This window comes from Procambarus clarkii, chromosome 44 (assembly GCF_040958095.1).
Source record: "Procambarus clarkii isolate CNS0578487 chromosome 44, FALCON_Pclarkii_2.0, whole genome shotgun sequence".
NCBI lineage: Eukaryota > Metazoa > Arthropoda > Malacostraca > Decapoda > Cambaridae > Procambarus > Procambarus clarkii.
In genome coordinates this window covers 23,088,202-23,112,132 of record NC_091193.1, presented here as the reverse complement: position 1 = coordinate 23,112,132, position 23,931 = coordinate 23,088,202, and the positions used below count along the sequence as shown (strand labels likewise).

The window sequence follows — 23,931 nt, the reverse complement described above, 5'->3', positions numbered from 1 at the left end:
AGCTCAAGTTGTTTTTTTTTCTTCAGAAGTAGCAGCCCATTCTCACCACAATAAACAAAACTAGTTAAGCAAGTAGCTTCTCCAATGGTTTTAATTAAAAAATTTGTATGTATGACTCAAATGATTGCATTCAGGCTTTTTAAAAATTATTCACTTACTTTCCATGTACAAATTGCATTTCTAACTGTACTGCAAATTCAAATAATTGCCAACAGACCCAAAACACCTAATCTGACCATATTAATTATGCATACAAATTAGTGTATAATATTAGTTTCATATTTGAGAAAAATAGTTATTGATTACACAGAACCGCACATCAAACTATAAATTAATCTATAGGCAGTCGTAGCTTTGATGAGCATGACTCGAAGATGGTCTGGGAATAGCTATGTTTGGTGCCAGGCACGTGCACACATGAGAAGACAGTCGGGTTGGACCCCAGCATCAGATCTGCCACCTGTTGGTACTCTTGGGTACTAAGTGCATGATTTGCAGAGATAGGGAACCTTCCATTTATTTTCTTTGCTTTGTTTCCAACTCTTTATCTTTCTGGTTTGGTGCCTTCTTTTGATAAATTTTACTTTTAGTACTTCCAACTTACTTTTTAATTAACATGTGTTTTGCTTTCTTTGTATTTTTTGGCCAATTTAGTATGGTTTTGGTAGCTATGTCTGGTACCAGAGCCAGTGTACTGCAGAGCTACTACTGGAGGTGCCCAGGAGAGGGGCACTTTTATTACATTAAATTTTGTATTGTACTGTAACAATTCACGATATATAAGCACTAAACCTGATCTTATGAAGTGGTTTAGTGCTGCAGTATTGCTCTGACTTAAAGGAAATTGCGATGCTGTTTAAATGACGAATAATATTTTGAATTTTTAACCTGTAATCTTCCATTGTATATCTTGAGCTGATATCTCCACACCCTGTGAAGCTGGGAAGCAGGTTAATAATAATGATGCTATATATTGGTACATTGGTTATCAACCCTTTCTTTTATGATGCACTTGTACACGACAAGAATGGAAATGGGAATTTGTATATTGTTATACCAAAGATAAACCGAGAGCTATTTGATTTGATTTTGTTAATTTATTATGAACAAAATACTCATCCCTTGGGCAGTAATAGAAAAAGATTACAGAAGCACATAATGGGGTCAGAAACTAAAACCCAAAGTTCATTTAGCTAAACAAGTAACAATCTTGTGAAGCTTCGTTTAGCCATTTAGCTTTGTTACAATCTAACTTAGCTAAGCAAGTAACATTCTTGTGATGCTAGTTACATATTATATACATCATCATAGCAGTAAATAAATACCTGGGAGTTAGTCAGCTGTCACGGGCTGCTTCCTGAGGGTGGAGGCCTGGTCGAGGCCCGGGCCGCAGGGACACTAAAGCCCCGAAATCATCTCAAGATAACCTAATCACTAGTCTTTTGTATCAGTGGTTCATAATAGTCTTGAAATATGCAGTTGCTGAAGATTTAGAAGTGGAAACACATTACAGGATTTGATGGACAGTACTGTATCTAACACACTGGCAGGTTCAGACCTTAGTGCCAGACACTGAGCTTAGAAGTGGGTGGAGTCCGGAAGAAATGGTTTGTCAACAAAAGTAGGACAGTTGATATTGCGAATGTCAACATTAATCTTTTGAGCATAGTGGATGATTGCAAGTACAGTACCTAGGTATACTAGGTGGGCAAGGAATTTTATACACAAAGATGAACCGAGAATTAAGCGGAGTAAATAACCCAGTGGAAGGCTAAATAGTATCTAGAGTGAAGGATGTCCTTAATAAAATATATACATGCAAACAGAAGTGATGTTTGATTCCCACATCCTTTGATGTGGCCCTATAAGTAGGTGTACTTTATAAGTTGAAATGATATATACATGTAGACAGTACAGGACTTCATAAATAGTGGTGCAAGGGGAAAGTATACTGAACGGAATGACAGCTTTAGAAGTGAAGTTCTCACTTCTCACAGTTTTAAGATATGCTAGTAAAGTGGTGGTGATGTTTTTGTAAAGATAACTGCTTAACAGCGTCTGTTAAGGTTCTGTTGTTTAGGTTTTTCATGGACCTAAGTGAAGACACAAATGTAGCTTGTTTAACAAAAGCATCTTCTGTAGAAATGCGCCAAATGGGAATATAGGAAGGTTTGAAGAATTTATAGGGAGAGGCAGGGACCCCCACAAGCCAGAGTGACCCTCCCCAGGACTGTGGCAACTCCACACTACCCTTGTGCATTCCCTGAGTGGAATAGGGCCATGCACCTACACATTCTGCCAACAGTGCCCATTCAAGTGAATTTTTGGGATTGTCTAAGAAAAAATAAAACACAAAATCCATTGATTCATTATTTTGAGGAGATCTTAGGAAGCCTGGAGCACATGGGTTCCTGGTGATGACTGAGGCTCTGGACAACCTGGACCAAATACGAACCTCATATGTCTCTCTTGTTAGGGCAGACACAGGAGGAAGCAACACAGATGATCCATTATGTAGTGGTCGCTCTAAAAAGTAGAAATGGTGCAAATCAGGCAGGGTATTTACTCCTATGCCATAGTGCCTTGAACGACTCAAAACTGGATATATACACTCGCGATCCCGACCTACTGTTATATAGAGGAAGGTGTCATACAAAATAGATTGTGAGGAGGTATTTGGCCATATTGCAACAGCTGCCCTTGCTTCTTCTCTCAACACCAAAAATCCCCAACCAGGCTGCCTAGATCCACGCATCATCATATGAGGGTCGGAATGCATATTAATATGAGCAGCACTAATACCAGACACACACCAGAGGGAATCATCCACCTCCAGAGCTGGAGCATAATGTAATAACAACTGCATCCAGTCATGGGATATCTCCACGTCTTCGTCAAGAAAGGCTAAATATCGTGCATTTGGAAAAGCTTTTACTCCTGCTTTCCAAGCTTCACGGTAAAACTGAAAGAGCCGATGGTTGATAGAAGATACATTGGGTTGAATATTAATAATCTGATAATTCAAATTAGAGAGATCCAATAGTGATTGTATGTTAGAATCAAGAATACCATTGTGGTCGGTACCAAGAGCAACTAAGACCTTATACGGTGATACTTTACGTGCCTCCAGCAGGCGAATTAGGCTATGAACTAAATATTGCAGCCGCCCCCCAGCACAAACTACCACCCCCACTGTAGCTTCATCATGCATACTGCTGATCTTTTCTGCTGTTGATGGTACAATGGGCATCACCATTGGCCTAAAAGGGTCACAGAGAGGACCCATTGCTGCATTACTATCACAAAAATGTAACTGAGAACTGTGTATTTGTTTGTTCAAAAATTGGGTCTTCCTGTAAGGAAGAGCTATAAGAGCATGTGCATGTAAAGCAGCCAGTGACTTATCAAGTGGATGTGGGTTTGGCATTACAGTCTCGAGAAGTGTCTGTCCACCGACGACAAAGGCCCACACCCAAAGTGCCAAAGGAGGTGCAAAAGGGGCGAGGAGGGAGCCAAGACGAGTAAGAGTTAGCAGGGCTGCCCCAAGTCCATAGGTCCCTGCTCGTCTCACCACCAGAACCACTACACGACCCGCCTGCACTTTTTCCATCCACCATGTGAGGTCGTGAGCAAATGCATAAGCATTCCATGTGTTGAACGTTTTACGTAGGAGAATGGATCCAGTAGTGTCGTGAAGTACCGTCATGATAACTCCGTCATGTACACCCAATGACCACCAGTTGGTTTTTCCAGGTGATGCCGTGATAGTGCTGTTCCATTCTTGGTGACATTGTTGTGTCAAGCATGAATAGCTTAATGCTGCACCCCTTGCTGATGACACAGCATCTACTGAGAGCAACCTGTGAAAACATGTATATAATGCTTATGTGACATATACTGTACACACACAAAAATAAAATTACAGTACGTTCACTAAAACCCAAAGTTAACAATACTAGTAAAATAAAAACCATTGTATAAAAAAAAATTATAGTTCCTGTGCAAGCTATTCTTTAACTTTTCAAGAGATCTCTTGAATCTTATACTGTCCCTAATAAAAAAAAATATAAAGTATGAACAAATCCACAAGGGCCGTGACGAGGGTTCAAACCTACGTCTGAGAGCATCCCAGACGCTGCCTTAATCGACTGAGCTACGACATGGTTAAAAGAATTGCAACCAGAAGTTCTACTGAACTTACTTAGATCCTGCAGCCTCTCTGCGAGACAAACCAGGATTTTAAACAATTCCCCCCATGCACTCGAGCTATGTCAATGGGCCATTCTACCTCTTCGCCCTTCATTATAAACGAAGTAATGGTCATTTCCCAATGTCATTTCCTATTATTCCCTCATGACTTGACACCCAGTTGATAAGTACCCGTCGGCCTTGCCAATCTCCCAATCTTTATGTACTTAATCCAAACAACTGTATCATTGTGTTCATTGCTGTCTTCTTTTATATGCTAGCTATATGCTGTATTGTGCCTATTAATTTTTGTTAAACTACCATTCAAGCTGTCAATGCAATCAATCTGAGCTACCTATGTGCTTTAATATACCTACAAATTTCTCTCATCTTCCATTTTTTTTCTTGCTATGTACTTGTTATCATTTTTATAAATTTTGCTAGTATTTACCTACTTAAAATTTTCTTAGATTAAGGATCTGCCTGAAACGCTGCGCGTACTAGTGGCTTTACAAGACTGTATTTACTATGCTATGTATCCTCACAATCCCAATGTGCCTTCTTGTATATAAATAAATAAATAAATAAATAAATAAATAAATAAATTTACAGTTTCCTGCTTTAACTGCAGCTCCGGTTTCTTGTCCCTGCTGGTCTACTGATCCATCTGTGAAGTAAGTGAAGCTGTTGGATGCCAAGTTTGCTTCTATATGCATCTGTGCAATATTATGTAGCAGATGAGGATTTATCTGGTTCTTTTTTCCTTCAATAACCATACCTCTCCTCTTTCTCGTCTACATTAATGACCTTCCAAATGCCTCCCAACATCTCAAACCAATTCTATTTGCTGACGACACGACCTTCATTTACTTCAGTCCTGACCCTCTTGCTCTAAATGTCACAGTGAATACTGAGCTAAATAAAGTCCATCACTGGCTAACTGCCAACAAACTCACCCTCAATATTGACAAAACTTTCTATATTTTGTTTGGCAATAAATCCTCAAATCAAATAAATCTCAGGATTAACAATACCCAAATTTGTAACAAAGCGGATGGCAAATTCCTTGGCGTTCTCATTGACCACAAGCTGAATTTCCAGGGACACATTCTAAATATATCAAATAAAAATTCAAAAACTGTTGGCATTCTTTTTATGATCAGATATTATGTACCTCGCCCGGCCCTGGTGACGATCTATTACTCCCTCATCTATCCTTATCTCAACTATTGTATTTGTGCTTGGGGTTCTACTACCCAAAATCACTTACGTCCTCTAATTACTCAACACAAGGCTACTATTAGGACAATATCCAACTCTGGCCCCAGACAACACTTGGTACCCCTACTCAAATCTCTGAATATGTTAGATATTAAGTCCCTGCACATCCTCTCATGTGCAGGGACTGAATTCATATATATATATATATATATATATATATATATATATATATATATATATATATATATATATATATATATATATATATATATATATATATATATATATATATATAAATATATATATATATATATAGATAGATAGATAAATATATATATATATATATATATATATATATATATATATATATATATATATATATATATATATATTTATATATATATATATATATATATATATATATATATATATATATATATATATATATATATATATATATATATATATATATATAAATATATATATATATATATAGATAGATAGATAAATATATATATATATATATATATATATATATATATATATATATATATATATATATATATATTTATATATATATATATATATATATATATATATATATATATATATATATATATATATATATATATATATATATATAAAACGCTGAACTGTAATGTCAATACTGACCTTCAACGCTTCCTAGAAGGTTGTAACAGATCCCATGAGCACCACACCAGAAACAAATACCCATTTGATATTTCAAGAGTACGACTTAGTCAAACTAGAAATGCTTTACAAATCAAGGGACCCAGAATGTGGAATGACCTTCCCAACCATGTTAAAGACTGTACCTCTCTCAACCAGTTTAAGATAAAAACTAAGTACCACCTAATTAACTCAATGTAACCTACCTCACCCCTAAAATGTCAACCCATGTCTACTATTTTAAACAATGTTGTTTGTCGACCAAATTATATTTTTGCTTTTTTTCTGCCATGTTCCCCCCCCCCTTTTTTTCCATTCTTTTCTTATTTTTTCTCAACACAATTTATACTTTAATCTCAATTAGTATTAAGTTTTAGTCTTAGTGTTTTTCCTGCCTGAAACGCTTTGCGTAATAGTGGCTTTAGGCATTATATGTACTAGCTCTATCTATAAATCCATCAACTTTTGTATCTTACCTTGTATGTATGTCCTTTACCTGAATAAATATTTGTTTGTTTGTTTGTATGAGTGGGCTCACCAGAATTCAGAAAAGATAGAGAAGAAGCGAGGACGAACGGTTCGAGAAGGCGACCTCGGGTGTTTGTCAGAACATCACCCCAGAGGGAATGTCGACAGTTGAAATCACTCAACAGGAGCACCGGCTCTGGCAAGGAGTCCAGGAGGTGCTTAAGATCAGGAAGGGAAAGAGGGACATTTGGGGGGAGATAAATGGAACAGACTGTATACCATTTACCCACAAAAACACGGGCAGCAGAACAATGGATAGGGGACGGAAGAAGTAGGGGAACGAAGGGAATATCAGAACGAATTAAGAGAGCAGTAGAGTTACGGGCTCCAGCAAGAGCTGCGGGGGGGGGGAGAAAGGAATAACCAGGAAAGTGACCAGGACGAGCACCAAGCATTGGTTCCTGGAGACAAACACAAAGTGGTGAAAACTGTGTAATTAGAAGTTGGAGTTCATGGAAGTTGGCATAAAATCCACGAATATTCCACTGAAGAATAGACATTATCAAAGAGAAAGGACAGTAACAGAGAACAAGAAAGAAATAAAGGTATAGAGGAACACAGTTTATTAAAGAATCTCAGGATCAGGGTCAGGATCAGGAGCAGGGTCGGCAAAATCAGGGTTAGGGGGCATGGGTAAACTTAGTAAGGATAGAGGGAAGGGAGCGAGAGGACAGACCAGAGGCGGACTGACGGGGTCTGGAGGAGGAGGCAACTGAGAGGGGCAGGCAAGGACAGCTGAAGGAGGGGGGGGGGGGGGCAGAAGTCAGGGAGTGCAGCTCAGCAAGGGCAGTAACCGAGAGGGAATCGGGGGCAAAAGGAACCTCCATATCTGGGACAGGGGGCCCGACCACTGAAATGGGAGGGGACGTAGTGACAGAGTCAGAGGGAGGTGGTGAGGACGAAAGAGATACCTTCTTACCCGCTGGGGAGGAAGAAGGAGAGGAGCCAGGCTTATGTTTCTGACTCGAAGAGACAGGCGTTCCAGTAACAACGTACTGGGTGACAGACTCAATGGTCTCAGCAGGAGAAGAGGAACGGGAGCGAACAACACGAAGATTGCTGGGAGGATGATGGATATCAGCCTGGACAGACAGGTGGCGTGGAGGGTCAAGAGACTGGGGGGAGGGTTGGGAAGAAAGAGTGGGGGGAGATGGGGAAGATGACATAGGAGACATGGTGGACTGGGCAGGAAGGGGGAAAACCTCCAAGTGGAGAACCAGGAGGGAGACTTTTCGGGACAGGACGCAAAGGAATAGGGGAGGAGGTGGAGGGCGTGTTCGGGTCTAAGGCCTGGAAACGGTTGTAAGACTGAGTAAGGTGGGAAGGACGAGGAGAGATAGAACGCAACACGCGAGCATAGGAGACACCCGCGAAAGGGATGAGACGACGAACTTGGCGTCTCGCTTCAGGAAAAGACAGACGATCACGGTGCTTCAAGTTGAGGACGGCTTCCTCGAGTTTGTAGTGCATACACGAGCGTGAGAAGGTAGGGTGGGCTTCACCGCAATTGAGGCAGCGAGCCTGGGGAGAAGTGCACTCGGACTTAGAATGATCATCGGCCCCACACATGGGGCATAGATACACAGTACTGGTGCACTAGAGGACACCGTGCACAAACTTCCAACACTTATTGCAAAGTCTAGGAGAGGGAATGTACTCCTGAACGGAGCATCTGGCACCGGCAAGAATAATAAAAGGCGGAAGGGCCTTACTATCAAAGGTCATTTTTACAACTCGAAGGGGCTGACGGCGACGACCACGAAGGGGTCGAGTAAACGTGTCCACCTGGAGGACAGAATGTCCTTGGGCTTCGAGAATATGTTTAAAATCCTCATGGCAGTCTTTGAGGTCCCGAACACCAGTTGCAACATGGTGTTGGAGGAGAACAGTGTCAACACTGGCATTTAACCGAGCATTTTTGGAGACCCGAACAAGGGTCTCCCCAATGCAGGACAAAGCGGCTAAGCGAGTAGCTGCATCCTGAGAAGGAGCAGCAACGACACGCGTACCGTAATTGGTGGGGTTAAAAGTAACAGAGGCATCTACTGAATGAACAAGATGTTTATGGAGGGAGAAATCGTCAGGAGTAGAATCCAGATGATGGCGATCAAAGTATTTAGCCCATGTAGCGGGACCAAATAAGGCGTTGTAAGTGTTAGTATGGGAAGGGATCGTGCGAGTGCGGCCTTGTAAGGGACGACGTTGAGAACCCCCAGAGTGAGAGGGAGGTAAAAGGCGCAGTAGTCACAATGAGAGACCGAGCCGTGCCAGGGGACGAGGTAGTCACCACTGGAGGCTGGGAACTCGACCCTACCGTAGAGGAGAGAGGGGAGCTGAGGGGAGTAGTCAGGAGGGTCAAAGGGGGTGCAAGGTCGGGGCCCAATGCAGCAGGGGCTACAGGGCCTGGTCTTCCAACACAGTCCGACTCGGGGGCTTGGTCGCCCACCCCACGAGCCTGAGAAGGTACAAGGGAAACATTATCTGCCGTAAAAACGAGGAAAGACTTTCATTCACGAATGTGCCCCCACACCCACCATGGAGGCAGGACACCAACAAGAAGCTATCGCCGATCATGCCGGGGTCCCCCAGGGGTGCGTCGTGAGTATACACCCCACAAACGCCACCTTAAGAACCGTCAGTCCGTCGAGATCGGGTTCAGTGACGAAAGAAGGATTGACAATAAAAGGGTCCCCCTCGTTCGAGACGTTGGGTACTACAGTTCTACGGGTGCAAGACTATGCCTCCCCAAACACCCGAACGTCAAAATAAAAGAAGGCCGAAAGAAGAATCAAAACAGGCAAAATGTCGGCGGGGAATGACAATGAGAAAGGAGAAGAGGGGGGAGAAAAACGAAACAGAAGGAAAAGGAAAAGGCGTCCAGCAAAATTTGTGAGGACAGCAGCAGGAGCACAAGGCTACATAGAGACAGGGGACCGCCTCAAGGAGCATCACACTCCGGCAGCCGCCCACCAAGCTCCCTCAGGGCAGCAACGAGCTGAACAGGGAGGGGGGATTCTCATGCAAGTGGTAGTCCGACACATGTCCTTGCACCTTTACTCTGACATACCTGTGACTTGGGTAATCTTGAATCCATGCTAGCATAGTTCTCTTTACACCTTTTTTTAACTAAGGTGTGTAAAATTGCTTGCGGGCTTGCAAGTTCGAATGCTTTTTCTAGATCAAGGAAGATCACTATAGCTGGACCTGAGTTAACTGTTCCTAGTAATGTTGCTATGCAGTTGGCAGTACCTACTCCTCTAGTGAAGCCAAATATGTGTTTATGCGGGTCTCCAGTCTTCCACAGTAGCCTATTTAAGATCATCCGTTGACACTCCAAGGTTACACTCAACGTCTCCTTGAAAGGCAGATTCTTTGGCTAACTTATCAGCTCTACCATACATTCGGAGGCCAACATGAGATGGAGACCACATGAAATGAACTCTGTTACCATCATTAATAATACTCAATATAAACGCATCCTCAACATTAACGGGTCTCCCCACATGTGCTGGTGCAGTCATCCGGAGGACAAAGCCTTCACGCAAACTGCACCTACTATCAAGAAGAAGAAGATCGGGCAACATTTTCTTTCACTTGATACACGTATTCATCTATAGCAATAAATAAGTACCTGGGAGTGAGGCAGTTGTTGTGTTGTACAGTCTGATGTGAGCATTATAATACTCCCAGGTACCTATTTACCTGGGAGTTTAATTTACCTATTTAATAATTGGTACGTATAAAGATATGATAGAGAAAATAGGTCGGGAGTTATTACATGAGACTACCGACGGTTGGAAAAGCGGGGTCCAAGAGCTAACAGCGCCCTTCTGCAGAGACAAATAGGTGAATACAACAAGAGTTATGTAAATAAGCTTACCTTGGTTGGTGTTGAGCAGCCGGGACCAGGCAGGAGCAGAGTTGCCAGGTCACGGCCACCATAATCAGGACTAGTTTCTTCCTTGTCTCCGTCACTGTTCTGGCAACACAGGTGTAAGGGGTGCCTAGTAGCCTAGTACACATCTGTATTAAAGATAAAAAAAATACAAAATGTACTACATATGTTGTGGTTTTTTTCTTGACAAAATATTTCATCAATTAAATTGAAAGCTAATGTTTGTTAATTTGTCTAAAAGGTAAAGTTTGTTTGACACTGTTGTTCTTTGATTCATTTATAAATAATTTATAAATTCATTCATAAATAAATTTAAATATATAAACTATTGATTCCTTTATAAATAACTTACGGTCTCACGAGCACTATGCCTACCCTGATGGGTCTGTACAAATGTCAACAGGTCGCACTCAGCAGCCTGTAGAATATACAAAGACAACATATGTACACAGATATTCTAAAAAAAAAGCGAGAGTAACTCCTGTCCACAAATGTGGTGATCTCATAGATGTCAACAACTTCAGACCTATATCAATCCTGCCAAACTTATCAAAAATATTTGAAAAACTAATCTACAAGCAGCTTTACTCTTATCTAGCCAAACACAATATACTTAGCTTTTGCCAATATGGCTTCAGGCCCAAAAAAGCACTAACGATGCACTTATTAGTATGATTAACTTGATACATGCAGCTCTTGATAAAAATGAGTTCCTTGTTACTCAATTGATAACAATTGATAAAAATGAGTTCCCTGTTGGGATATTTGTGGACCTACGTAAGGCTTTTGACACTCAACCACCAAAACCTTCTTCTTAAATTACATCATTATGGAGTCAGAGGTCACTCCCTGCAATACCTTCAGTCCTACCTTACTGACAGGCTCCAGTATGTTTCTGTGAATAATTCCATTTCTCCGACACTACCTATAAACATCGGTGTTCCACAGGGCAGCATACTTGGCCCTCTCCTCTTTCTCATCTACATTAATGACCTTCCAAATGCCTCTCAACACCTCAAACCAATCTTATTTGCTGATGACACAACTTTCATTTTCTCCAGTCCTGACCCTCTTGCTCTAAATGTCACTGTGAATACTGAACTAAATAAAGTCCATCTTTGGCTAACTGCTAACAAACTCACCCTTAACATTGACAAAACTTTCTATATTTTGTTTGGTAATTAAACCTCAAATGAAATTAATTTAAGAATAAACAATATACAAATCAGTAGTAAAGTTGATGGTAAATTCCTTGGTGTCCTCATCGATAACAAGCTGAATTTCCAGGGACACATTCTAAATATAGCAAAAAAGGTTCCTAAAACTGTTGGCATTCTTTCTAAGATCAGTTATTATGTTCCTCGCCCTGCCCTGGTGACGCTCTATTACTCTCTCATCTATCCATATCTCAACTATGGTATTTGTGCTTGAGTTTCTACTACCCGGTCGGTCAGGGGAGCCGGTCGGCCGAGCGGACAGCACGCTGGACTTGTGATCCTGTGGTCCCGAGTTCGATCCCGGGCGCTGGCGAGAAACAATGGGCAGAGTTTCTTTCACCCTATGCCCCTGTTACCTAGCAGTAATATAGGTACCTGGGTGTTAGTCAGCTGTCACGGGCAGCTTCCTGGGGGTGGAGGCCTGGTCGAGGACCGGGCCGCGGGGACACTAAAGCCCCGAAATCATCTCAAGATAACCCAAAATCATTTACGTCCTCTAATTACCCAACACAAAGCTGCTATCAGAACAGTATCTAACTGGCCCCAGACAGCACTTACTGCTGCTGTACCCTTACTCAAATCTCTGAATATGTTAGATATTAAATCTTTCTGCACACTGCACATCCTCTCTTGTGTACTCTACATATTTAAAACTCTGCTGAATTGTAATGTCAATCCTGACCTTCAACGCTTCCTAGAAGGTTGTAACAGAACTCATGTGCACCACACCAGAAACAAATACCTATTTGATATTTCAAGAGTTAGACTTAATCAAACTAGAAATGCTCTACAAATCAAGGGACCCAGAATGTGGAATGACCTTCCCAATTATGTCAAAGATTGTTCCTCTCTCATCCAGTTTAAGATGAAAACTAAGTACTACCTAATTAACTCCATGTGACCTACCTTACTTCTAAATGTCAACCCATGTCTTACTATTTAAAATAAAATGCTGTTTGTTGACTAACTTGTATATTGGCTATTTTCTACCATGTTCCCCCATTTTTATTTTATGTTTTTTTATTTTTTTTCATTCAACACAATTTATACTTTAAGCTCAATTACTATTAAGTTTTAGTCTAAGTGAACAAATCCACAAGGTCCATGACGAGGATTCGAACCTGCGTCCGGGAGCATCCCAGACACTGCCTTAATCGACTGAGCTACGACATCATCATCACGTTATTGTGATCTCTGTGTGTGATGATGTAAGGGCGAAGAGGGAGAACGGCCTATTGACATAGCTCGGGTGCAGGGGGGGGGGGGGGTTGTGTAAAAGCCTGGTTTGTGCCTCGGAGAGGCTACGGGATCCAGTAAGTTCAGTAGAACTTCGGTTTTAACCCTTTTACCCTGTCGTAGCTCAGTCGATTAAGGCAGTGTCTGGGATGCTCCCGGACGCAGGTTCGAATCCTCGTCACGGCCCTTGTGGATTTGTTCATTTGATGCATCACGTTATTGTGATCTCTGTGTGTGATTTAGTCTAAGTGTTTCTTCCCCACCTCTCCTTGCCCGAAACGCTATGCGTACTAGTGGCTTTAGGTATTGTATGTACTACCTCTATCTTTAAATCTAACAATGTTTGTACTGTAACTCTGCAACTATGTATGTACTTTCCGAAATAAATTATTATTATTATTATTATTATTATTATTATTATTATTATTATTATTATTATTATTATTATTATTATTATTATTATTATTATTATTATTATTATTATTAACCCACCAGTGAGCCTCGAGCTGCAGGCGAGTAAGCGGATGGGTAGCAGGGAGATGCACTATTCGTTGGAGCCGACGAAGGATGGCGAGAAAGCGTTCAAACCTCAGAGGCCAAACCCCTGACTCAGCTTGGAGAGAACCAATGAGGAGGACATAGCCCTTAATGCGGAGCGCAGGGCACCATTTTAAACAGGCTCCAGCCGTGCCAAGGAGAGTGACGCCTCCAGGAGAGTGGCACTCTCTGCCACAAAGGCTACATCATCGGCGTAGACTAAAACCTGGGCACCACGAAAGAGCGGGAGATCAGACAGAAGAATGGAGAATAAGAGCAGTCTGAATATTGCTTCCTGGGGAACACCACACGGTGTTCCCCAAGGACGTGGAGACAATTCCAACCATTGTCACTCTGAATGAGTGGCCTTGCAGATAGTTTAAACCCACCCCAATGCCGAACCTGAAAGACCTAGTCAAGCCAAACCCTAAATGACAGGCAAATGGGATGCAGAGTCAAACGCACTCTGCTGTAAGAAGCATCCTCCTCAGGAGATACATGTCCATTATTCGATGTTCCACGGAAAGAAGGCAGTCAGTCATGCTTCTCCCTGGCCGAAACCCACTGAATCCCTCAGGAAAGAGACCTAAAGTTTCCACCATCCCACTGCAGCCGGAGGTGGACTAGGCGTCCCATCAATTTCCCGAGACACTGAACAAACTGATGGGCCGATATTAACTCGGGATAGGCTCATCCCTCTTCGACTTGGGAAACGGTAGAAGAATGGTGCATTCCCACGGGTCAGGGAAGGGACCAGAAGGCATTGCAGAAGTGAAGGTGGAACTGCAAGACCCTGGGCGCCCTCTGAATGAATTCATACGGTATGCTGTTTATCCCCGCAAAGTACCCACCATAGAGAGTGACAGGGCCTCCTCGAGCTCACCAGATGTAAATGGAAGATCCAGGTCACGAGCTAAGCCTATACTCTGCTGGGTGCCCCAAACGTTTCCCGCAGGAAGGAGCGGGAAACGGGAAACCTTAAAGTGGTCAGCCAAAAGCTCAGCCGTCTGTACCTTCCCCAGGCTCGTATTCCCACTAGGATCTCTGAGTGGGATGGAAGGCCGGGAGTATCTCCCAGACATCTTACGAAAAAAGTCCCTGGCTCCCGCGGAGGAGTTGAATCGAACAATAATCTTCCCAGGAAGAGAGGAACAATAATCTTCCCAGGAAGAGAGGAACAATAATCTTACCAGGAAGAGAGGAACAATAATCTTCCCAGGAAGAGAGGAACAATAATCTTCCCAGGAAGAGAGGAACAATAATCTTCCCAGGAAGAGAGGAACAATAATCTTCCCAGGAAGAGAGGAACAATAATCTTCGCAGGCCTTGCGTTTGGCAAGGAGGACTACTCGCCTACACTTTGCGTCCGCCCTCTGGAAAATCTGCCGCTGCAACGGGGTGGGGTGCAGTCACCACGAATGCCATGTACGGTACCAGTCTAGGACTTCCTGCCGGCATTCAGGAGTCCACCATGGTGCACCATGGCAGGACCGGGTGGAGGTCTGGCCACTAGTCATCTTAATGTGACAAGAGCGTTTACTGAAGAGGGAGTCAGAGAGGGCATCCAGTGACCCATGCAAATCCGCGGTACTTGGGAAATGGTCAACCAGTCATCAGCCTCATAGTCAAGCCACCTTTCCTATGAGAAGAACCATCTGGATCTCTACACGGTCAGTGTGAAACGAACAGTGTCCCCGAAGGAAACGACCACGGACAGGTGATCAATGCCCAGGTACGGTCTGGTTCATATCTGTGCCATCGTAAAAGGGCCTCACTCAATACAGAGATCGAGCGTTGAACTATGCCCATTGAGCGGGTCTATCCAGGTTCCTAAACCTGGCGGTGTCAGTAAGGAGAGGTTTTGGGAGTCGAGGAGAACTGAAACAGGGCTCGGACGGCTGTGTTGTGGAAGTGACTTATTAATGTCGGTTGCCATGATGAGTACTGGTCGTTGGTCACTCATGACGAGGCAAATGTCCGTGATCTGGCCAAAATAATGGGCAAGCTCCCTCGCCGTTACCGTTAGACATGGGTTATAAAGAACTCCAAAAGTGCCCCACACATGGGAGTGGGCCGCCATCACCGCCATGAACTCCAGGCGCCCACCCGGAAAGGAGCAGAGCCAGAGCAAGAAACTCTGTACAGAGTCTCTAACAAAGAGGGCAAGCTCCCTTCCACCCCACACTGACCGATCCTCTCTGTAAACCGAGTACCCCGGCACCATGAGGGAAAGATTGCCAGAAAGCTAAGTCTCATAGTCCCACGACCAACAATGGTGAGCTGGCAAGAAAATTGAGAAGGAATTGTTTCTTCTTAAATGGGAACGGGCATTCCAGACGTCACCAAAGTACCACCTGAAAACGCCTTAAAACCATCATACAAGGTAAACAGAATGCGGGGTGTCAGTGATAGCCAGTCCAAATGCTGTTAAGCAGAGCTTTCCTCTGACTGCCGAGAGCGGTGGTCCGCTTGTGAACCTTCCAGCCGGGGCCTGCGAATGACTGGTGCTGTGCATTGGGCCACGTATTATACTGATGTCTCAATCCCCGGAAAAACACCCGAGGGGCCAGACGATCGTCAGGGATATCCGATGAAGCGGAACCTCCCGATCGACGGGTGTGTCGACGACATCGGCGTTGTCTCCTCTGAGAAGAGTCTGGAAGGTAGTGAGTACCAGGCTCCGGCCGGGACTGGGCGTTTAAATCTGAATTGGTGGTAAAGTTCTCATCGATGTCGATGCGACCCAGAGGAGAAAATCGATTAGCGGCCTAGGCATATGACATGCGGATGGAACAGGTAAAGACGTCTAGAGCCTACCTGAGGAAGTACCCTACTAGAGGGAGCTAGTAGTTGAGAAGAAACGTTAAGCTGATTGAGGGCACGTCGTTTCTGGAACAGCTCTTGCCGAGTGGTCCCCGCCACTTTAAGGTCGATGTTCAACTGGAAAACCTCAGGGTTACTCTTGAACGTGACCTTGTGAGGGCCATGGCATAAAAGGCACTCAGGGGCGCAGAGCACCCACCATTATCTCGATCTGTATGACCTGTGCTGTCGCAGTTTGCGAAGCGAGCAGCATTATGGCACGTGAGGCGACTATGGCCCAATAGTTTGCAAGCCAGCCCGTACTCCCATGGTTTCATAACTTCAAGAAAACGATCAAAATAAAGTGTCCTCTCCTATAAGAGGACCCAAAACAGAAAACGGGACAGTACGTCACTTTCGCGAGCTGCTTCCCTTTTCAAGTACGACAGTTTTTTACTTTATGTAACGCATACGGTTGAAATGCGACGTTCTTTGTAATAAGACAAGTTGGACAAATATAGCATCGTAACACTGGAAATTTATTTTATTTATTTTATTTTATTTTTATTTATTTATATAAACAAGAGTTGTTACATTCTTGTACAGCCAGTAGTACGCGGAGCGTTTTAGGTAAGTCCTTAATCCTATGTTCCCTGGAATATTAACCCGCAAAAAATCGTTTAACCACCAAGTACCCATTTTACTGGCGAGTTAAACAGCGGCTACAGTTAAGGATTTGCGCCCAGTAAATTCCCCCCGGCCAGGATACGAACCTAGGACAAAGCCCTCGCGAAACGCCAGGGGAGCGAAACGCCACTACACCACAAGGACTGCTATAGGAGCGGACCTGATACGAGGTCCTGTGTAATGCCATCTGTTGGATAACATGCGCTGGGAAAATGTATCCCATGTACTCACCTAGTTGTGCTTGCGGGGGTTAAACTTTAGGTCTTTGGTCCCGCCTCTCAACTGTCAAAGCATCTTGTGAACAGATTCCTGAGCCTACTGGGCTCTATCATATCTACATTTGAAGCTGTATATGGAGTCAGCCTCCACCAAATCACGTCCTATTGCATTCCATTTGTTAACTACTCTGACACTGAAAAAATTCTTTCTAACGTCCCTATAGCTCATTTCGATATTAAGTTTCCACCTGTGTCCCCTTGTTCGCGTACCACCCGTGCTGAACAGTTTATCTTTATCTACCCTGTCCTATCTACTTCCTTTGAGAATTTTATAGGCAGTGATCATGTCTTCCCTAACTCTTCTGTCTTTTAGTGTCGCGAGGTTTATTTCCAGTAATCTTTCCTCGTAGCTCATACCCCTCAGCTCGGGGGACTAGCCCGGTGGCATACACTTGAACCTTTTCTAATTTCGTTTTGTGTTTGACTAGATATGGACTCCACGCTGGAGCCGCATATTCCAGTATTGGTCTGACATATGAGATATAAAAAGTTCTGAATGATTTCTTACACAAGTTTCTGAAGGCAGTTCTTATGTTTGTCAGCCTTGCATACGCCGTTGATGTTATCCTTTTGATGTGAGCTTCAGGGGACAGGTCTGGTGTGATATCAACCCCCAGATCTTTCTCTCTTCCTGAACTGAATATATATCCTCTCCCAGGTGGTACCTTGTGTTTGGCCTCCTGCTCCCTATGCCTATCTTCATCACTTTGCACTTGCTCGAGTTAAACTCTAGTAGCCGTTCGTTGGACCATTCCTTCCGTCTGTCCAGGTCATCCTGTAGCCTCTTGCTGCCCTCCTCTGTTTTAATCCTTTCATAATTTTAGCATCACCAGCAAGCATTGGGAGGAATGTGATGAATAGCACTTGCACAAGGCGAGATTACGTGCGTGAATGTAGCAGTACTCACCGTGGGCTGCTTCAGAGACCAGCTGCGGCAGAACTCACCACCACAACACAACAGGAAAGATCAACTTTAAATTCCTTGGCAGCTGCCAGGAGAATATGAGGCTGCAAGATCGACCCAGTCGCCGATATATAAATTTGTAGTTATTCCTAAAAATATTGACTGGTTTACTGCACGTATTTTTAATGCCCAAGTAAACCGGTAATTTGCTCGTAGATGATTACAAGAATGAGGTTTCTTACGGGGTCTGGTTAGGTATATATATTCCTGAGCGACGTGTCATACCAGGAAAACCAATGAAAACAATCCAAATATTATCTTTCTAATGTTTGTGTGTTAGTGTGTTTATAATCTGATTATTCCGCTGGTTTACCAGACATGAATAATTTGTGATCAAGTTTCAAGGGTAGTAGTGCGATTACAGTACTCTATGGCAGGAGGTATTTTACCGTGGACCCCACACTCATACGGTGCTTGTGAAATTTGACTGATATTATATATATATATATATATATATATATATATATATATATATATATATATATATATATATATATATATATATGTATATATATATATATATATATATATATATATATATATATATATATATATATATATATATATATATATCAGCTGGTGTACAGATTCCTGAGCCTACTGGGCTCTATCATATCTACTTTTGAAACTGTGTATGGAGTCAGCCTCCACCACATCACTGCCTAATACATTCCATTTGTTAACTACTCTGACACTGAAAAAGTTCTTTTTAACGTCCCTGTGGCTCGTTTGGGTACTCAGTTTCCACCTGTGTTCCCTTGTTCGCGTACCACCAGTGTTAAAAAGTTTATCTTCATCTACCCTGTCGATTCCTTTTAGAATTTTGTAGGTAGTGATCATACCTCCCCGGGCACTCCTATCTTCCAGCGACGTTAGGTGCAGTTCACGCAGCCTTTCCATGTAACTCATGCCTCTTAGTTCTGGGACTAGCTTAGTGGCATACCTCTTTACTTTTTCCAGCTTAGTCCTGTGCTTGACAAGATACGGGCTCCATGCTTGAGCCGCATACTCCAGGATTGGTCTTACACATGCGGTATACAAGGTTCTGAATGATTCCTTACACAGGTTCCTGAAGGCAGTTCTGATGTTAGCCAGCCTCGCATACTCCGCCGATGTTATTATTTTTATGTGGGCTCAGGAAACAGGTTTGGCGTGATATCAACTCATAGATTTTTTCTCTGTCCGTTTTATGAAGGACATCATCTCCCATTCTGTATCCTGTGTCTGGCCTCCTGTTTCCACCGCCTAGTTTCATTATCTTACATTTACTCGAGTTAAACTTTAGTAGCCATTTGTTGGACCATTCATTCAGTTTGTCTAGGTCATCTTGTAGCCTCATACTATCTTCCCGTTTTAATTCTCCTCATAATTTTTGCATCATCAGCAAACATTGAGAGGAACGAGTCTATTCCCTCTGGGAGATCATTTACATATATCAGAAATAGTGTAGGTCCAAGGACTGAACCCTGTGGGACTCCACTGGTGACACTTCGCCAATCTGAGACCTCATCCCTCACAGTGACTCGCTGTCTTCTGTTGCTTAGGTACTCCCTTATCCAAAGGAGTATCTTCCCTTTCACTCCTGCCTGCATCTCCAGCTTGTACACTAGTCTCTTGTGTGGTACTGTGTCAAAGGCTCTCTTGCAGTTTAAAAATACACAGTCTGCCCATCCCTCTCTTTCTTGTCTGATTTTTGTTGCCTGGTCGTAGAATTCAATTAATCCTGTGAGGTACGACTTGCCATCCCTGAACTCATACTGATGCTAAGCTACAAAGTTCTTTCGCTCCAGATGTTCCACTAACTTTTTTCGCACAATCTTCTCCATTAACTTGCATGGTATGCAAGTTAGGGACACTGGCCTGGAGTTTAGTGCCTCCTGCCAAATCAGAGTCAGGATTTTGTACATCGGAACTACATTAGCAGTCTTCCAAATTTTTGGCAGCTCTCCTGTTATTAATGTGACGAGAATCTGGAATAGAGCAGTGGCTATTCTGGCAGGTCTTGTGTCAACCGCACATTAATTTAAAAAAAAAAAAAGTAAAAAAAAAAAAAAACTGCGTATGTCCTCTACTGCGTGAGAGCTGCGGGTAAAACCCCACGGGAATAAAAACTTCAAAAATTTAATATAACAAAAATGACTTTATAACATTAGAACATAAGATACTGTCACGGGGGGTGGGCCGGGGCTCTGCTAACACTCAGCTGCTAGGGGCTCAAAAGGCCGAATACTCAGCCCCTCCGACTCCCGGGATCCACCGGAGTCTCCTTGGTCACACAGGAGAGGACCAACAATGCCCACCTCCGCAGGTCTTTGCTTCCACCACAAAAGGGGGTGCCACTGATTCACCCTGGAAGCCTTTCAGTCAAACACGGGGAAACTGCTGTTAACAGTTCCGGCCTAGACCCGTGAAGGAGTGAAGGAAGACTCAGGCTTACCTTATAACCATAACCTCCCTGAGTATTGCCTGCCAGACAAAAAGGTTGCAGGAAGTTCTTTCCCGCCTGTCTTCTCTATCTTCCTCTTAACAAGGTCGCCAGCTGGGTTATTATATCTGCACCCCAGCGATGCAGTTCAGTGGGTGTATTATATATTGTTCGTTGCCAGAAGGTTGCTACTTCCATAGATCTGCTATTAGACTGTCGGCCCAGGGTACTCTCCCAGGAAGGTCTGTGTGGCTTTACCTCTCTCTAGCCACTACGTTACTAGTTGCCACCATTCAGGCACTGATACTGATCGGATTGATTGATTGATTGATAAAGATTAAGCCACCAAAAGGTGGCACGGGCATGAATAGCTCGTAAGTGGTGGCCCTTTTGAGCCATCACCAGTATCAATAGATGATACTGGAGATCTGTGGAGGTGCGACTGCACCCTGCGTGACGGGAGATGTCTCTCGGACCAAGTGGTGACCAGATGGTGACTGATCGGATGGCTAAGGGTACACTTTTATATAAGTCTGTGCTGTTTTTACCACTCTCCAGGCAATAAGAACCTCTATAGAGAACGCGTGGTGTTCCCTAGGTGGTACTATGATAACCTTTGTGTATGCTCATAGAGAAATATTATAATGGAGGCACACTTAAACACAATGATAAAATGTGTGAATTTACTTACACAAACTACATGATCACACATACAATCACAAGTAATACATGAATATGAAAATAAGGATAATAAATCTGGAGATCGTCAGCCTCTTCTTTCACGACCTCCAACACTCCTTCAACTGGGCAGAAAGACAGGAGTCCCACACTCTCTCACGGGAGGGCCTCTTCACCACGTCGGCACCTCTTCTTCACTGTCCTGCCATCCATACACACTGTCCCCTCTGACAGTCCTGGACACAAGCTGCCTTGCAGCCTATTCTACTACTAAAGTATTAATGTCCTATTGCCACATACATAAGTAAATATTGTGGCCTAACTAGCCTACTCACACAAGGGGTAATGGGAGGGAAAATGATCTACCTTACATTCCTGGCTCACGACGCCTGTCCCTCGATGGTGTGAGGTTCCCACGCTTCCTGAGTCGATCCTTGACGATCCAGGAACGTTCCACAGGTCCTCAGGTGTCGTGGAGCCTTCGCGTCGTCGCCGTTCCAATCCCTGAGATTCAGCTACCCCAATCCTGGTTCATCAACGGGCACTGAGCTAATCACTATTTTCCCACACTCGCCCCTTCCACAAGGCGTTGCTCCTTGTCCTAGGCACGGTGTCGTCCTTCCAAAACCCTCAGTGGATGTGACCCGGTCACAGCTAGGCCTGCCCGCCACACCTTCCCAGGCCCTCAACGTCCAGCGTCGTCGCCGAATATTTTCCAAGTTTGGCACTCTTTTTCTCTTGTAATGTATCTTTCATTTATCAATTCTGATTGAAATTACCTACTTAAAATTATCTGCTAGATTAAGGACCTGCCCGAAACGCTGCATGTACTAGTGGCTTTACAAGAATATAATTACTGTACTATCCAATGTATTCTCACAAACCCAATGTACCTTCTTGTATATATATAAATAAAATAAAATAAAATAAAATAAAATAAACTTGGTCCCTTTTTGCTTCCCAGAAGCGCGGGGTCTCCATTATATGAGATGGGCTGCAATGGCTAGCTCTAATCCACTGAGAAAGGCTTGTAGAGCCTCAAATCCTTGAGAGCTGACCGAGGTGCGTCCTCTCGCCTCCACGGTCAGGTCAACTCTGACGTTGGCGCCGCCCGGGGCACTCGGTGACGTCACGGCGGGCCCTGATTGATCGCCTGCGACCTAAGTCGGCCAATCCGCGATCGGCTAGTGTCCCTTCCAAAACGTCATATCTGCAGTAGGGGATACTCTTTCAATTCATATCAGGGCGCCAATTTCCCCTTACTTACAACTTATAATGTAACTTTCTCCCTTAACTGGCGGCCGACCTGGTTGCCACACATACCAACAGACTTCCCTGTACCTCAGAGAAACAGTAGGGAGAGTTGATATGACTCTTAAAGCAGGCAAACGAAAGAGATTGGAGAGGGCACCGTAACAATACTCATATATGCTCTCTTTTTTATCATACTTCCCATTACCATAGTTCATTATCCATAGTTCATAGAACCATTATCATAGTTCATTACTTCCCACCTTTTGAACCGAGAGGATTAATTCATTAGCTCCCCCACCTCTCATTAATCTAATGGCAGAGGCTACATTTATCTCTGAAATTCTATCCCCAATACTATGCAGATTCAACTCCATCCTCATTATCTCAATCATAGCATTTCTTGGGCATCCTAAGATAATTCTCAGGGCTTCATTTTGTACCTTCTCCAACTTGCCCATCCTACCTTTACCAAAACAAGAAATGACAGGTGCAGCATAATCAATAAGAGATCTTACAGTACTTAAGTATATCATTCGTAGCACAGGGACTCCCACTCCCTTTCCACAGCATGCCAAGGCCTTCAGAGGTTGTAATCTCTTCCGACATTGACCCAACAGTCTGTTCATCTCAGCTTCCAAACTCTCATGGGTATATCCAACATATATGCCTAAATATTTATATATATTAACTCTCTCTATATTTTTACCGTTTATTTTCAATATAATGGGCCTCCGACTTCTACATTCAAACTTAGTTTTGTTTTCATTAACCACCAGTCCCATATGGTGACACAGGTTTCCGAAATTATCCAACACTGTTTGAACCTTTGAAATATCCTTGCCCTGAAACAAAATATCATCGGCATATATGATCGGAGTTACCCCATTTGAGTATCTCTCAGATGCTATCTTATTCATTAGTACATTAAACAGAGTGGGATTCAACACTCCTCCCTGAGGTGTGCCGAGTTCAAAAGATCTCACACCTGACATACAACCTTGATACCACACCTGAGCCTTCCTTTCGTAAAGATAATCCCCTATCCAGCGCAATAATCTCCCTTTAACATCAAGACCAGCTAATTCATATAACATAACCTCTTTGTTGGCTTTATCAAGAGCTCCTTGTAAATCAATAAAAATTCTATAATAATTATTATCATTTGCTAGACATTTAATAATACAGTCAGAAGTACTTTTTTCTCTGAGGAACCCGAACAAATTACTAGACAGCTGATCACCTATTATATATAAAAGTCTATTTAAAATGATCCTCTCCATCATTTTACAAAAACACGAGGTTAAAGACACAGGTCTGTACTCTCTATTGGC

At 43.1% G+C, this 23,931-nt stretch overlaps 1 protein-coding gene across 1 annotated transcript; it reads right to left on the bottom strand.

Moving 5' to 3' along the window:
- Window positions 1–507: 507 nt before the first annotated feature.
- Window positions 508–14,594, bottom strand: LOC123745172 (protein O-linked-mannose beta-1,2-N-acetylglucosaminyltransferase 1). The gene is made up of 4 exons (XM_069300511.1): window positions 14,364–14,594; window positions 10,875–10,940; window positions 10,508–10,650; window positions 508–3,860 (listed from the first exon to the last, which is right to left on the bottom strand). Exons 1-4 carry the CDS (start codon window positions 14,592–14,594, stop codon window positions 2,000–2,002), a joined length of 2,301 nt encoding a protein of 766 aa, XP_069156612.1. The 3' UTR covers window positions 508–1,999.
- Between the last annotated feature and the right edge of the window lie 9,337 nt (window positions 14,595–23,931).